The sequence below is a fragment of the Micromys minutus genome (genome assembly GCF_963924665.1).
Source record: "Micromys minutus genome assembly, chromosome: 5".
Lineage (NCBI taxonomy): Eukaryota > Metazoa > Chordata > Mammalia > Rodentia > Muridae > Micromys > Micromys minutus.
In genome coordinates this window covers 79,253,823-79,271,294 of record NC_137974.1, presented here as the reverse complement: position 1 = coordinate 79,271,294, position 17,472 = coordinate 79,253,823, and the positions used below count along the sequence as shown (strand labels likewise).

General features: G+C 46.2%; 1 protein-coding gene across 7 annotated transcripts in view; it reads right to left on the bottom strand.

Moving 5' to 3' along the window:
• The window catches only part of INPP4A (inositol polyphosphate-4-phosphatase type I A), a 112,300-nt gene that overhangs the window by 33,088 nt on the left and 61,740 nt on the right, over positions 1–17,472 (bottom strand). For all 7 annotated transcript variants that reach the window (XM_080917049.1, XM_080917052.1, XM_080917054.1 and 4 more), the window contains exons 4-13: positions 17,220–17,264; positions 8,591–8,709; positions 6,842–6,958; positions 6,506–6,585; positions 6,146–6,257; positions 5,297–5,387; positions 4,753–4,900; positions 3,549–3,679; positions 1,580–1,684; positions 975–1,083 (exon numbers count right to left, since the gene is read on the bottom strand). In XM_080917049.1, the coding sequence (XP_080773175.1) occupies positions 975–1,083; positions 1,580–1,684; positions 3,549–3,679; positions 4,753–4,900; positions 5,297–5,387; positions 6,146–6,257; positions 6,506–6,585; positions 6,842–6,958; positions 8,591–8,709; positions 17,220–17,264 (1,057 nt within the window). The remainder of the gene's footprint in view (positions 1–974; positions 1,084–1,579; positions 1,685–3,548; positions 3,680–4,752; positions 4,901–5,296; positions 5,388–6,145; positions 6,258–6,505; positions 6,586–6,841; positions 6,959–8,590; positions 8,710–17,219; positions 17,265–17,472) is intronic.

The window sequence follows — 17,472 nt, the reverse complement described above, 5'->3', positions numbered from 1 at the left end:
TCCTGTCTCCACAGCTCTAACCGTCCAGCATCCTGATTCATTGATGCAGTGCCTTCACTCTGGCCACATCAGCAGAACTGGACAATGACCAATCAACACCCTCCTCCACCTGCTTCTACCTGCCATACTGCTCTCAGATCAAGAGCACATCTTGCTAAGGCCTCCTGGTAACTCTTGGTCATATCCCCTCTCACCTGACAGCTTCTGTGCTAATCCACCTGCTGCCTTGCCTTTTCTGGGATCAGCAAGCTGCTCTGTTCTCTCTCCCTCACCTTACACACATGCATATGCCATAGAGGTGCAATCAGACTCTGAGCACGGTCTCCTCTCCAGTGCTTCCCTACTGCACACTCTGCCCAAGGACCTCAAAATGCTGTCACCCTGCTCATTTTTACACTCCTGCCTTCTAATCACATTTACATTTTGCTAGGTGACATTCTGGATGACAGATATCCAAGGAATGCTTCAACTGGGAGGCCTTTCCCCATACTGCCTCTCTGGCAGTTTCCTGCTCAGAACAGTACAACCCCCTAGATCCTTTCAGTAGTGAGAACACTTGGCACTGCTGTCCTTTAGGAAAGGATAGAGTGCTGGGGGCTTTAGGAATGACAGAGATGATCCCTGTAGAGCCTTGTCAGGGGCTTTACAAGTCTTGTGCTCCACCAACTGAGCAGAGACTGCAGAGGATGCCGATATAGCAGGCACTGTACACAGGCAGCTGCCTGAAGCAGCTCAGAGACAGCTCTCTGCATGCAGCTCCCTGGAAAGACTGGACTAGTGGTTAGGTGCCTCACCACTCCCTCTCCTCAGCCACACACACACAGAACAGCACAGGGTCCCTGAGGCAGCTCCTCCAGCCACGCAGAAGCAGATCAAATGGCTGGATGCTTTTGCAGCTCCATTCTGATTCTTGTTTTAACTCACAGACGTCAGACACAGCTGCACAAGGACCACAGAAACCCTCCTTCACTTACTGTTTCTTGGCCTCTTCAAACTTGTGTAGCTTTTTTCGAAGACCTCCCGACTTAAAACCTTGGCAGTGTGCTGCTGGAGCTCCGATAGTGACGACATCATAGTTCTGATCTGAGAGACAGAAAGTTTTCTCTGTTATAGGGTCAGGCCTACAGACGAGACAGCTATGGCAACACACATAGCATTGTGGGACTTGTAGCCCACGTGTAAACAGCCTCTGGATCCCTTATCCTACATCCAGAGCCTGAAAGAGGGCTTGCTGGTCCCAACACTAACTATTCAGTAAGAAAGCCGAACGGCCACTGCCTGGGCTGCTAAATGCCCACTTCCTCCTCTCTTGGGAAAGAGTCGCTGATTGGCAACTTTCTGCCATAAAAACACAAGGAAGCTGAAGAGCTGTAAGGAACTGAAGCATTTGTAACTGAAAAATTCCAAAAGTCCTTGGGAGTTGGAGGAGTGAGGGAGAGAGGCAGGGGGAGAGGGGAGGAGGTGTCTCTTGCTGCCCAGCATAGTAAAAATGGGCCAGATGTAGAGCAATTCAAGGACCAAGTATACAGAAAGAAAGAAGGAGAACATAACCCAACAATGGGTTGAGAAAAGAAAGTACCTGAGCCTCCGTCATCTTGAACTCGCATCCTTTGTATGTGCAGGTTTGTGGGAACAAATTCCAACTTTTTATCTGCTTTCAAACTGCTTGCTTTAAATGAAGGACCTAAGAAATAAAACAAGAAAACAGACCCATCTACATGTAAAGTAGGAAATAGCCTAGAGGTGCCTCGACACAGAAGCAGGTGTATCTCAACAGAGGCCTGGAATATTCTGAGTAGTCATTCAAGGCAGTAGGTTGGAGAGTAGCTTCCAGTAGCTTCCAGACTCTGGATGCTCTCTCATGAGTAGAGGCAGAGATAATCAGCTCTTAGAAGGCTAGAGTAGTGAGGAGGCCATTCGTCCTGTAACTCAGTTCAGAAAGACATGCCACAAAGATGTGACTGTAGGTGTGGGCCACCACTACAGAAAGCAGTGGACCTCATCAGAGATTGCCTGCCAGCTCAAAGATGGCCATCATCCCAGAGCCTCAAAACTGGCCTTCCTGCAACAGCACATCTTCAACTGAAATGAAGAGAAGGCCTGGGCCTCAGACAGGCTCCACGGCACTGCCTGCCCTCTCCAGTCCATGTCATCAGTTACTTCACATAGCGTGGGCTTGGAGAGGGCGGACAATGGAACCAGCATCTAGAGTCAGAATCCAGAGCTAAGCAGGATGAAAGTGACAACAGGAGAGTTACAGTCACTGTGTTCCGCCTACAGGAGTATGGAAGCCACACTGTGACTCTGAGACCTGCAGTGTGCCTGTCTTGGACACTGTAAGAAATAGAGCCAAGGCCAGTGTTTAACAGAGAGTCTCAGGATAGCTGGATGCTTCTGACATTTGAAAAGCTCTAGCCTAGAAAACTCAAGTTTGCATGGGTTGCACGCCTTCTCAGGAGCATTTATTTATTCAGCTGGTGCCTCAACCCCTCAGGCAAATGCTGCCATCTTTCTAAGTGATGCACTTGGACCAGTCCCATATACTACCATCTTGCTAAGTTTATAAACAAGGTCCTATATTGTGTGTGAAAATCATGGTAAGATTTTCCCCAAACTGACAAAGCAGTATATAGACGGAGAGAAACCAAAGATAAAGACTACTTTGAAAGAAAGGAGTGGAGCTGGAGATGTGGCTCAGCAGTTAAGAACACTAATTGCTCTTCCAAAGGTCCTGAGCTCAATTTTCAGCATCCACATGGTGACTCAGAAACACCTATAATGGGATCTGATGCTCTCATCTGCCCTGCAGACATACAGAAAGACAGAGGACTTAGATAGATAAATAAAAAGAAAAAAGAAAAACAACAGGAAACAAAAGGAAAGGAGGGAAGAAAGAAATGTAATTATATTATAATCTCAAAAGTAAAATAAATCTTTACAAAATAAATAAATCATAAGAAAAACAGTACTTTAAAACAATTAAACAAAAAAACCATCTCATTTGGAATAGAAAAAGAGGGTTAAGGAGAAATTGCATAGTTTGAAAATCTAATATCATCTTCAAGAAGGGCTCTCCTAGCATGCATTGAGCTCTGGGCTTGACCCCCAGACTCCAGCCTGGGTAAAAGGAAAAGCAAGTTTCAGATAGTGAGCTGCACTTGACAACTACATGCTTGTTAAAAACACATTGAATAATTAAGCTGGGAAACTGCTCTGCTTCAGGCAAACAGTCCCTATCTTTTGGTTTTCAGTGGTATAAGGCAAGGATGAAGAACCCACTCAGCCAAGGTAACCTGAGACTGTTCACTTCAGCCTCAACTCACAGGGCTGTTTTAGGAGATGACACCAGAGAGAGACTTCTTGCAATTCCCTAGATTATCATTTCAATTAAGATCTGAAAACCCCAGAGTTGGAAGAATTCTCACCTACCTGAGAATCTATTTTAAAATTCACTCAAGATAATCAGAAAGTCTGAGCATCCCAGGCCTTCAGTGCCTGGTTAGGAGTGTGGGAGATGCAGGTACCTGGGAAGACAGGGCCACACCCACCTTTGTACTGATGGAGGTCCGTCAGATTCTCCTGGTAGGTGAGGATGATAGTCTGATACTGGGTGACAATCTGGCGCCGGAGGCTCTCCCAGCAAGGGGATAGCTCCCCCAACTCTTCCAACTCACATACTCTGCAAACAAAACCCATACATGAGAGGCTGCAGGACTGGGGCACCTCCCTGAAGTTGTGACTGGGCCAGCAGTTTCGCTGCCATCCTTACAGGATGATGTGAGAGATCATTGAGCACACAGGAAGCACACGGAGAAACTACAGGCATTTTCTTAGTAGTAATCAAGGAAGGAGGGCATAGTCCTCTGTGGGTGGTGCCATCCCTGGGCTAATGGTCCTGGGTTCTATAAGAAAGCAGGCTGAGCAAGGCAGGGGAAGCAAGCCAGTAAGAAATAACCCTGCATGGCCTCTGCATCAGCTCCTGCCTCCAGGTTACTGCCCTGTGTGAGGTTCTGTCCTGATTTTCTGTGATAAACAGCAATGTGAAAGTGTAAGCTGAATAAACTTTCTTTACTTCTTGGTCATGATGTTTTGTGCTGAGGCCATGGAGGAATGTTAACTTACTTGCTTTCTCAGCTTCATTTCTTATAGAACCAAAGACTACCAGCCCAGGAATGATACCACTCACAATGGGCCCTCTCACCTTGATCATTAATTGAGAAAATACTTTACATTTACAGTGAGATCTCATGGAAGCATTTCCTAAGGGAGGCTCCTTTCTCTGATAACTCCAGCTTGTGTCAAGTTGACACACAAAAGCAGCAAGCACACTACGGCATTAGGGTACTGAGTTCTTGGAGGCATGGTGCTAATCACTAATGCTGATTTAGAAAAAGCTGTGGAGGTCAGTCTGAACCAGACAGAAAACAGTCTCACCCTTACTTGGAACTGAGAAAATATGCCTTGGGATAAAGCTTTGCTCTGTGGGAGGGGAGGGTTCTGAAGGGTCATCCTCTGAGCTCTCACCTCTGTGGCTCCAAACAGGATGAATGAGGAAGAGAGAGGGAAAGAAAGAAAGAAGTGCTGATGTTAGCCAAGTCTCTTGAGCATCTTGCCCAGCAAACTGTGAGACAGAGGAGCACCCTGTGGCTTCAGACGGCTGGGGCCACAGGGCCAGCAAGGGGAGAGCCTGGGTCTGCACTCTGCCTGTTGAAGGCATGAGCTCACGGGGTCCATCCTGTCCACTCCGCTCACCTGGCTGCATCTTCTTCCAGCAGTAGCTTCACAAACTGCCGAGGCACGTGCAGTGAGAGGACACTCTCTGCCATCTGCTCCAGGATCCGTAGGTGGTTGCCATCGGTGGTTGGGAAGCGGTACATGCGGCAGATGGCACCACCAAACACTGAGGTGGGAAATGCAAGAAGACAGGCTGTGGGCGAAACGGCTGCAGACCCACCTGCACAGCTCCTCCTTGGGACCTCATTGACTCTACAGCCCTGTTTTCCCATGAGAACCAATAAGCAAGCAAACGGCAACAACAAAGCCCACATAAAGCAAGTCCCACCAAGCAGCAGTAGTATCTCTGAACAGCAAGGAGCAGGGGCACTGTCAGTCACTAAGGCCAATGTCAAGTAAGGGTGAAATGGAGCCCCTTCCTCAAGGGATTTCTGACTCTACATCTTGCAGAAAAGGTCTTATTGATGAACAACAGCAGATAGGTGCCAACTGGGGCATGTGTGTGCCAATCAAAGTGGGCAGAAGTAAACGGTGGCCAGTCACGTGAGAGGAAGCTGCTTACCCGCTTTCAGTAAGCTGTCTTTTCGCAAAGAAGCATATTTGGATCTGATTCCCAAGGCCTCTGTCAAGCTCTCGTCAACGGGCAGAACCATCTGATGAGAATTACAGAAAAGGACAAGAACGTTGGGTGTGGAGACTGCAGCAAGGCGACAGATGTGAACCTGTGCATCACAAAAGACCTAGCAGCTGCACTCTAGGGGTTGGTTGACAGTGCGCAAGCTGCCCAGCATACACGCCGATGTCCTACTTCTGATGAAGTATCTTCTGAGCCTCAGTACCTTGGGTGTCCGGGTTGTGGTGCCCAAAATGAAACAGAAGAGCAGAGGCCACCAAGAACATCCCTGTACAAGTGTTCTGAGCACACTTAGGGTAAAATGAGGTATCGTTTTATAATGCTTCTTCAACAGCACTGATTCTTAAGTTGGAGTTCTCTTTTGGTAACTGGGTGAGAGACTGTGTGGGCCATGAGGAGACAGACAGAGAGGGGGTCCTGAGAGAGAGGGAGTGTGAAGGTGACTAGGAAAGTCAGTCACTGCCAGGACATGATGGAAGGCACAGGTCTCCATTGTCTCTTCACCCACACCTTCCCACTCTGCCCCGCATACACTCTAGCAAAGATGCTCTGTTCTCAATCCTGTGCCACAGATGTGGCCAGTGTGGCTCAGAGAGCAGAGACCAGTTCCAGGTCAGCACTGCTTTGTATGCCAGAACCCTTCTGTTCCCCAAAGCATCACACCCAAGAAAGCCCCGAGAGTCCCATGGAAGGCAATGTCAAGCAGCAGGCCCTGCCCTTCCTGGAGACAGATGTACATGAAGATAGTCAATGCTGGTGAGAAATGCACCCACTCACCCTTCCATTGACAGTGTCCAGAGACCGGGTCACAGGGGGCTGCTGGTCTGACTTCTCCTCCATCTGCCAGCCGATCACAGTTATGTTACCGACTCGGTCACTCTCTGCAGACCTGCAACAAGTGTCGCACCTTAACAAGCACTGGACTGGCTCAGCTGCCTTGCCTTTTAAGGCAAAGCTCAGTCAACCTGGGTCACCAGGGTCCTGGGAGCAGCAAGGAAGGTAGCATCTGGCAGGTCTTCTGACACAATGAGTGGTCCGTTCCACTCACATTCTACACACCACTGCCTCCTGTAGACAGTCCCTGGGAGGATGGAGGGGCAAGCCTTTATACCCCAAAGGAATAAAGCCAACACCAACCTCAGTGTCAGATGCAATCTGTGATGCCTGTCCTGGAGCAGATCTTTGACCACAAAGGTTCCAGAGCCCAGTAAGTACATCTGGGGGAGACAGGGAGATCAGTAGGACACTTGGTGTCCCTCTGACCCACGTACCACAGCCTAGGGAAGTTGGTGGTTCCTATAACACCTCTCACCCTCACCTTGTGAGCCCATAACAATGATCAGAAGAGAATTCCCAGAGACAAGTATGTCTCCACACAGGTTAATTCATAGCTAGTAGTGAACTCAATCCTGCTTGGATAGTTGCCCAACCCTAAGAGAAGGGAGACTGTTCCGGTACTGCATGTTACTTAACTGTTCCCTGAGATCTGTCTTTGACATCATACACAGACAGCTTGATCTGGGTCATCTGATTGATAAGGGAGTCTTGAAAGAAGGCAATGCTGCTTAGAAAGATAGGGTTGTTGGTTCCCTAGAATAGAAAACAAGAGTTGGATTTTAAAGAATTGTTTTTAACTGTCCTAACATTTTCAGTATGAGGAAATCAACATTTTTACTGATTTGTTCAACACAAATGCTAATGGCAGCACCAGACAAGAACCAAAGAACTCTGTTTTCCAAAGAGGAAAATAAATCCTGGCAAGATCATCACTGATGTGACAAGACAGCAGGCCACAGCAGAAGCTGTGCAGAGGACTTGTTCCCGAAATAAGTGTACATTCAACATGCATGGGATTCTCAAGGTGGTTTCTAGTGTGCTGTATTCCTGGACTGTTATTGAGTGCTGTTCCTTTCTGGTGTGTGCAAAGGCGGACACAGGAGGAAATGGACAAGGTGTGTAATTATCTCTAGAATCCTGTGTTTGGAACAATTAAAACTGACCTTTCAGAGCTGTCCTCTTTTAGGACTGGGTCTAGCTTCTAGATCATAGGTGCCTATTTTCTGGCAGCTCTGCCTCAGAGCTCCACTGTTCTCTTCTCAGCAGCTCTACGCCTGGTCTCTCAGTGCCTGCTGGGCATTCCCTCCTAGGAAGTCTATGAGCCTTCCCCCATCTTCCTTGCTCATGCCCTGAGAATCTGTTAAAGCAGGCTCAAGGTCTGGGATTCAGCTTTGGTGCTCCCTTGTCCGTTGAGCAGATGTTGGCCGGGAGACCACAAACCTTTCCTACAAAGTCTACCTCTGGCATCTCTTCCCACACATCTGCTCTCCCCACTCCTTCCTTCTGCTAAAGTCATTCAGCATCCCTCCCCCAGACACCTGTCAGAGGCAGGAGGCTTGCACAAGTCCTGCAAAGCTCACTACAGTGCTGTATCACAAGCACCCTGCTCAGCCTACAAAATCAGTTTCTAGCACACACTAAGCAGATATAGTTATTTCTTAAATCCCTTGATGCTCTGCTATCACCTGGCACCACATACTATGTTCAGTCCTACACCGGAAGCACAGCCATGTCCTGAAAGACATGCAGAACTAGGACTGTGCCTAGACTTGCTGTCAGGTCCTACCTAGGAAGTCTGCTTAAAGGAATATTGCTCCTGTGTCCTTACCCTGCTTCCCTAATGGTCCGTGCTTTCCGGTGCATGAACAGATCAGGTGTATTTCAGCCCTTTACTCTTTGGGAAGCTTGAGGACAAGGACTGTGTCCTTATGGGTTTTGTACCAACAATCAATACAGTGCTTTGCATGAGGCCAATGCTCAGCAAGTGCTTATACCGTAGGCACCCTCTCTTAGGGGCTAGCTTCTAAAATGGAAAAGTTGATATAACATTGTGTAGCAATGAGTTCATATATAAAAGCAGAGAAACATTTTTTTAAAAATTAAAATGAATTCTCTAATCACAGCAGCAACTGGGAGTAAAAAGACAGAGCTAGGTCTCTCAAAAGTCCATCAATCATATAGGGACCTCCTTAACCAATAGTCCAGCAAAGCCCAGGCAGGGTGTGGCAGATGAAGGGCCACCCCAGGACTGTGACAAAACGTATAAATGAGCTGAAATGCAACTGAAGCCACAGCTGCATAAGAGCTGAACATCCCTTCTGCCGAGGCCCACAGACAACCGTGAGCCGGAGGCCTCCCTGACAGAGAGGGGCCAGCAGCACCCACCTCGATGATCTCCGTCTGCGCGTGCTTCGTCCAGAATGCCTGCGGAGGGGTGGTGACACTCACAGCCACAAAACTATTTGGTTTTCGATCTAGCGATGGGGTGTGCAGCTCACTGCAAGCTACAAAATCAAGATGGGGAGAAAAAGGAGTCATTTTGGATAGAGTTCTAGTTAGCTCATTGCTCTACACAAACCCAAAAGAAAGCTTAAAATAATACTTCTAGAGATGTCATGGTCACAGTGTCAGTAAGACAAGATTTTAAAAACCTGTCTTCTCATTCTTTTCCCTCTTCCATCATTGGTAGATAGGGTGGCCTTCTGATTCAGAGTATAACAGCATAGTTACATACAATATAATATAATGTAATGTAATACAAAACAATATATGTAGGCACTTACAGATATACATAAAGTATCTTTAAGAAGGATACCAAATTTTATGAAGTCTTCAGTATTTTAAGACAACAAAAGCCCTGCAGTTGGATGGCAGCAATGCGGTGCAGCTGTGCAAATGCATCCAAGGCCACTGTGTACACTGACAGTTAACGTGGCAGCTACTGAACCAAACATACAGTATCAGCTCTAACTCAAAACTGCATTCTCACAGCCACAATAGGTAAGATACATGCAGAGAGCAGGATGAAAGGAAGACAGAAAATGAGGAGGAGCTACATACAATAAACTGAAGACCAGTGCCTCGATGTGTTCCAAGTAACTTAAAAGTTAATTAATTCCTCATGATCATTGTCCCCTGAAGTACCCCCTCATAGTCTCAGGCATCTGAACATCTGGTTCCAGGCTGGTGACACTGTCTGGGGAGGCTCAGGACCTGTGGCCTCATTGGAGGAAGCACATTACTAGGGGTGGGCTTTGATGCTCAAGGCCTCTCCCTGCTGCTCTTCCTGCGTGTGTGCTTGAGGTCCAAGGTGCAAGCCCTCAGCTTATGCTCCAGCTGAGATGGCTGTTGCTTGCTGCTGTGCCTCCCCACCATCGCAGACTACCCACTTCCTTCTTCTGTAAGTTGCCTAGGTCATGGTGTTTACCACAACCATAGAAAAGTAACAGACACATTGCCCAAAGCCCAACCACCTCCTTTTGGCTCTAACCATACAGTGACTGCTTTCATTCTGTCCAACTAGCCATCTCTCCCTATCACACACATGTGCTTGTACCGGTTAGAGCCCCTGTTCACGCAGCTGTTGCACGGTCCTCCTGACTGTGCAGTCTCAACCCTTTCTAGTTCGAATCTCTGTCTGCCTGCTCCTGAGGAGCACCCCACCCTGCTCCTGAGGAGTGCCCTGCAGTACTGTTGAGAATACAAGGCTAGGTAGAAGCTGACGTATCCCTTCAGTTTGTTCAACTTAAAAATATCTTACTGCACCTGAATGACTGAAGGGGATTTTCTCTAGGTAGTTATTTTCTCTAAGACCTCTAAATATATGGTCTCAGGGTTTCTATTTTTTTCCTGATATAAAACCAACAGTCAGTATAATTATTATTCTCTCTCTCTCTCTCTCTCTCTCTCTCTCTCTCTCTCTCTCTCTCTGTGTGTGTGTGTGTGTGTGTGTGTGTGTACATGCTTAGTGGAGCTCCCACAATTTCTCCAAGACTAGCTTTCAATAGCTCTATGATATATCTAGAAATCTTCGGTTTTATTTTATTAGATTGGAAGAAATGCTCAACTATAATACTAAACACTTCTTTTAAAAAAACACTTCTTCCTGTAGGTTTTGTGGGATCATTAGCTAGTTCTTGAAACAGAATCTTACTTGATAGCCCTGGCTGGCTGGAACTGACTTCAGAGACTAAGAAGGCTTTGAACTCACAGAGAGGACTGGCCTAGGATTAAAGGTGTGTCCACCACGCCCAGCCGCTGCTACGATTTTTAATAACATTGCTTTCTATTGCTTCATCTCTCCACCTCCATTTTGGAAGTTTCATTTGGCCTATGCCTAGAATCACCAATTTCTCAATTGTGTCAAAGTGGCTTTTCTAAACACCCATCCATGGGTTTTAGCTTCAGTTAGTTATCTTCTATAATGCTCACTTGGTTTTTATGCTACCCCTAATGTGCAGCCTTCCATGAATATGTCGTAGCTTTGAGAGGCCCTGATGGCTCTGCCTTTCTTTCAAGTTCCTTTTCTGTTAAACTTTCCTGTCAGCTTCCTGTTTGACTCACGTGTCAGTCCTGCCTCTGACGGCTGCAGTATTGTAAGAAAGCACTATTGACTATTTCCAAATTTTTGAGGAACTGCCAAACTGATTCCTGTACCAAAATGACTGTACCAGCTTGCGATCCCACCAGCAACAGAGGAGTGTTCCTCTTTCTCCACATCCTCACCAGCATCTACTGTCACCTGAGTTTTTGATCTTAGCCATTCTGACTGGTGTGAGGTGGAATCTCAGGGTCGATTTGATTTACATTTTCCTGATGACTAAGGATGTTGAACATTCCTTTAAATGCTTCTCGGCCATTCGATATTCCTCAGTTGAGAATTCTCTGTTTAGCTCTGTACCCCATTTTTTAACTGGGTTATTTGAGTCTCTGGAGTCTAGTTTCTTGAGTTCTTTATATATTTTGGAAATTATCCCTCTAACGGATGTAGATAGAGGTAAAGATCTTTTCCCAATCTGTGGGTTGCCGATTTGTTCTACTATCTGTGTATTTTGCCTTCCAGAAGCTTTCCAGTTTCATGAGGTTCCATTTAAAATTGTTGGTTTTAGAGTCTGCGCCATTGGTGTTCTGTTCAGGAAATCTCCCGCTGTGTCAATGAGTTCGAGGTTGTTTCCACTTTCTCTTCTACTTGATTCAGTGTATCTGGTTTCATGTTGAGGTCCTTGATTCACTTGGACTTGAGCTTTGTGCAAGGTGATAAATACAGATCTATTTTCAAGTTTCTGCATACATACTGCTAGCTGGACCAGCACCATTTATTAAAGATGCTTTCTTTTTTCCATTCTATGTTTTTGGCTTCTTTGTCAAAGATCAAGTGTCCATAAGTGTGTGGACTTATTCCTAGGTCTTCAATTCTATTCCAATGATTGACCTGTCTGTCTCTGTACCAATACCAAGCGGTTCCTCAAAAAATTGGAAATAGTTCTATCTGAAGACCCAGCTATATGAATACTGGGCATACACCCAAAAGATGCTCCAACATATAACAAGGACACGAGTTCCACTATGTCTATAGCAGTCAGAAGCTGGAAAGAATCCAGATGTCCTTCAATGGAAGAATTAACACAGAAAATGTAGTACATTTACACAATGGAGTACTACTTAGCTATTAAAAACTATGGCTTCATAAATTTTGCAGGCAAATGAATAGAACTAGAAAATATGATCCTGAGTAAGGTAACCCAGTCCCAAAAGGGCATACATGATATGTACTCACTGATAAGTGGATATTAGCCCCAAAGCTCAGAATATCCATGCTACAACTCACAGACCATATGAAGCTTAACAAGAAGAAAGGCTGAAGTGTGGGTGCTTCAATCCCACTTAAAGCGAATCAAAATACTCATAAGAGATAGAGGGAAGGGGGGGTCTTGGGAAGGAGAGGGGAGAGGAGGGAAAATGGGGGGCAGGTTCAGGTGTGGGATGAGACAGGGGTGCAGTGCAGAGGGCCAGAATAATAAATAGAAATATAGCAGTGGAAGTCCCAGAAACCAGAAACACAAAAGGCTCCCAGGACCCAATGGTGATGACTTTAGCTGAAATACTCAACAAAGGGAAAATAGAACCTGGAGAGACCACCTCCAGTAGACAGGCATGGTCCCCAGTTGAGGGAAGGAGCTACTCACTCATTTCAAAATGTTTAACCCAGAATTGTTCCCATCCAAAGGAAATGTAGAGACAAAAAATGAAGCAGATACTGAAGGAAAAGCCATCCAAAGACTGCCTCACCTTGGGACCCATCCCATCCACAGACACCAAACCCCAACACTATTGCTTATATCAAGAAGTACTTGCAGACAGGAGCCTAGTATGGCTGTCTCTAAGAGGCTCTGCCAGTGCCTGACCCAATACAGATGCTGGTGCTCGCAGCCAACCAGAGGACTGAGCATGGGGTCCCCAATAGAGGAGTTAAAGAAAGGACTGAAGGAGCTGAAGGGGTTTGCAACCCCATAGGAAAAACAACAAAATCAATAAACTCTACCCCCCAGAGCTCCCAGGGACTAAACCCCCAACCAAAAAGTACATATGGAGGGACCCATGGCTCCAGCTACATATGTTGCAGAGAATGGCCTTGTCAGACATCAGTGGGAGGAGAGGCCCTTGGTCCTGTGAAGGCTTGATGTCCCAGTGTAGGGGAAAGCTATAGCAGTGAGGTAGAGGAGTTTAGAAGGGGAGACTGGGAAGGGGGAAAACATTTGACATGGAAATAAAATAATCAACAAAAAAGGAAGGAAGGATGAAAAGGGAAGAGAAGGAAGGAGGGAAGGGAAAGAGAAAGAGGGGGGGAGCGCACTATTGATCTGGTTGTGCCGCCAATCATCCTGGTAAGGATGGAGTCAGGGCATCATATGTACTGACAGGTGACCTACCATTGAGCTACAAACCCTAACCTCAGCCTGACTGCTACTGTCTGACATGCTCAGGGGAAAAAGAATATGAGATGGGGGGGGGGGCCACGAGCAAGAGCGAGCACGGTAAAATAGTAACAACAAAACCTGTTTCTACTGAGTAAACTCTGGCTTTGGACAAAATAAAATAAAATAAAATAAAATAAGTCAATCCGTGTGTGTGTGTGTGTGTGTGTGTGTTTGTGCACATGCACGCACGCGCATACACACAAGTGTCAGTAAATACACACACTTTTCTCTTCAGAAAATGGTCTAGTCATAATTGTTACCTTAAGAATGTGACCACGTGAAGTCTCTGGTTTTGCTGAGACTGTAACTTTAGATGAGCTGCCTTTTTAAGAATTTGCAGTGTTATTTTTCATCTAGAAGCATGTAAGATTTTTTCTCTTATTCTTGGGAATTTGGAATTTCAAGAGACACCCACTGTGGACACACTGGGTCTTCAGTTGTCCCTAGGAAGACGCTGAACCTACTGCTCCTCTTTCTGTCTCTCATCTCTGACGTCAGCCACCAGGGGTTAGAAAGCCAGATGGTTGATATCTCTCACTCACAAGCCTGATCCAGATACTTCCTGAGCTGGGGTCATCCCATCATTATTTATGAACTCAGTTGTCAACAGAGGGCCTTTGGCTTTTCAGTGTTTCTATGAAGATAATTCACCACCCAAGGTCCTCACAGAGCTCACAACCATTACATCGTCTACTTCCTTAACAACCACATTAAATACAAAAAACTCTGCCCACCACCAGCCACTTGTCATTCCTCTTCCCCAACCCCCAGAAACCACTAATCCCTTCCTGTGTCGATTTCCTCCTCTGGACCCTTCATATAGTAGGGCGATGCCGCGCTGCCTTCTGGAGCCCGTCTCTTTCCACGTGGCAGCTTCTCGAGCCTCAGTAATGCTATGGGCATCAGTGCTTTGCTCCTCTGTATTAACGAGTAACCGCTGACTGAGTGGAGACGCCACCCAGCAATTGGTGGGCACTTTGACTGCCTCGACGTCCTGGTTCCTACAAATAACGTTGAAAACGTGTGTGAACTAGTTTTTGTTGGACACACGTCCTCATCTTTTAAAGATGTTTTTGCTCACTAGGTAATTCTAGCTTGGCTGCCTTTTAAAGAATTTTCCATGTTACCCAATAGCTTCCCATCTCCCTCCTCCTTCCCTCTTCTTCTCTTTTACTCTTCTTCCTCCTCTTCCTTCTTCTCCTCCTCCACTTCCTTCTCCTCTTCCCTCTCCCAGTCCTCTGGCATTCTTAAACAGGATCTAATGTAAAGCTCACAGTTTGCTGCTGCTTTCTACATTCTGTCCCTGACTTTCAACAGTCTCGTTAGGATGACTCCAGGTGTGGCTCTCTTTGGAGTTTATCTCAGCTCTGACTGAAAAGGACAGTAAGTTTTATCATGATGGAACTGCAGAACATGGGGAATAAAATGAAGATTTTAAAATCATCCAGATGGGGTTGGAGAAATGGCTCAGCAGTTGAGTGTTCACTGCTCGAACATGACTGCTAGAATTCAGATTCAAACACCCATGTCTGACTGCCCTCAGAGGTTGGGATCTCTGTCTCCAAAGGATCTGGCACCATTTTCTGGCCTTTGGACAGACAGACAGACAGACACACACACACACACACACACTCACACACACACTCACACACATACACACTTACACACACATACACACAAACTCACACACATACACACTCACACGCACTTGCTAAAATATATGAAGCCCTGACCCCATCCTCACCAGGATGACTATAGTGCTTTCTTAAAATACTGCAGCTGACGGGGGCAGGACTGACACATGAGATAATCAAGAAGCTGACAGAAAAGAAGCTTAATAGAAAAGGAACTTGAAAGAAAGGCAGGGTGGTAATAAAAGCCCAGGGCCTCTCAGCTTCAACATATTCATGGAAGCTAGAACATGCAGAGGGTTAGCATATGTCTGAAGATGAGTGGATGCTCAGAGAAGAACTGAGGAGACAATCACCTCAGACTATTTACCTCTGGTGTTCAGCATAAGCAGGAAGTGAACCCTAAATACTTGGGCCAGCAGGCACACAAACTCTCAGCAAAAGTCATAACAAAGGTCTCTAGTTCTTGAGCTTTTAGAAAATTTTTCTATGCAGCTGGGAAGGAGCAATCCAGTCCAGCCAGGGCTACATAGTCTCAGTCTGTCTGTCTCTCTGTCTCTCTGTCTCTCTCTCTGTCTCTGTCTCTCTCTGTCTCTCTCTCTCTCTGTCTCTCTCTGTCTCTCTCTGTCTCTCTCTGTCTCTCTCTCTCTCTCTCTCTCTCTCTCTCACACACACACACACACACACACACATTACACACATGCACATGGATTTGTTGGGGATATAAGTATATCCAACTTGACTACCAAGCGGCCAGCAGGTACCCAGGAGCCCCACATGACAGAGGCTGTTTCTGAGCTACTGGCAAAAGCAGTAACAAGAATGGCAGCATAAAACCCAAGAGAAGGGAGAATGTGATTTCCAAAGTCACTTTGTCACATTGTTCAAAATTTCTCATCCTTAACCACACCTTATGAAACATGAAACACACACACACACACACACACACACACACACACACAGGAAAAATCCTGGTCACACAGAGATGAATTCAAAGCTAAAAAAGTCAACAGTGCCTGTCCCTGAGAGGACACTGATGTCTGCATTAATAAGAAACTAGGTAGAAGAAATGTCTTGTTAAATAGAAATTATCAGTGAAGGAACTGAAATCGTAAACCTAGCCATGTGGAGAATATTCAAAAGGATAATAACGGAACTGAAAAATCATCGAGAGGGCTCAACTCTGGGCAGACATAGGAAGAGCTGGCATACTTGGGAGATGCCAGCTAAGATTATTTAGTCTGAAGAACAAAAAGAGAGGGCAGAGGGGGCAGGAGGGGGAAGGGGGTTTCAGAGAACCCCAGGAGGTCATCAAATCACCAGGCCGGGTTTATTAATCAGAGTTCTGGAAGGAGGGGGTGCACTTCAGGAAAGGGCGGCCAGGTGCTTGCCAGGTGTGGTGGAAACTAGACTCCCGTTCTTCAGGTCTACAGGATTTCTTGTATTATTTCTAAACTTCCTCTTTGTTTTCATGTTTCCATCTTCTCTTTTAAGTGATGGCGTCCTGGACTGTCAGCTCTCCCCCGTTTCCTGTGTTGCTTGATGAGACTGTTTCTCGGATATCTTCCAGGCTCTACTGAATTTGTAAATTTCATCCTTTAGGTTCTGAACTTCAAGGCTGTCCTTTGTTCTTCAGCTGCTTATAAGCAGTACAGCTGGGGACACACTCAGGTGCACCCTTCCTTCTTAGAGGTGCAAGTTGAAATTTCTTTGGTTCTTTTTCTACTCCCGTGACACTGGCTTCATCCAGGTTCCCCTGCTTCATGCTGTAGGTATGCCTCGAGGGCTGACAGTCTCTCACTTCTTTGGTTTTATTCTAAAGTCACTTTTGAGACATAAATTTCTTGACATCCCCACTTTAAGAGTACAGCTCAATGGGTTTTATAAGTTCCTACATCAATACGGCCACTCCCAGTGCTGAGATGGGAACATTTCCCCACCATCCCTGCAGGTAAAGGGCACCTAACCCTAACTCTGGATTCTTCCCTCCTTTGCCCTCACCTTCCTTCTGCCAGGTATACACCCCACCCAGAGATACCTCCCTTTCCTCCAAAAAGACATGTAAATGTAACTCTGTAGCAGATGTGAGAGTGTGGCCAGACACACAGCGCCTGAACGGAGCTCACTTAGCCTGCTGTGCGCATGCACAGCACCACATGGCCTTCCCAACACTCCACTCTTAACACGGACATTTGCCTCCATAAGGAGACTGGCACTCAAGGGTCAACTTCAACTTTATTCACAACCGACCCCCTGAAAGCAGCTCCAAGCTCCATCGTGGGCAGCCCAGGCACCCTGGAGTAGTTAGTTATGAGAATCAGCCTCTGAGACGCTGCCTCTCCTCAGAAGCAGCAGGCAGGCTCTCAGAGACAGACTAGCAGTAACAATCAAGAGAGAAGTACCTACCTAAGCTGAATTCTAAGATGGGTTCGTCTGGGTCTTGGATATTTCCTGGCAGAAGAGAAATGACAGAAAAAGTCACCTAAAATAAATCTTCCACAGAATTTAGATTTGTATTTTTGTACAAAAAAACAGAAAAGAAACACTAGCTCCTATAGGCCACCCCAAAAATACTACAACAGATGGGTTATAAACTTTGAAACAGTTTAGAGATTCTGAAAAACAAACAAAGAACAAAACAAACCCCCTCAGACTTCTT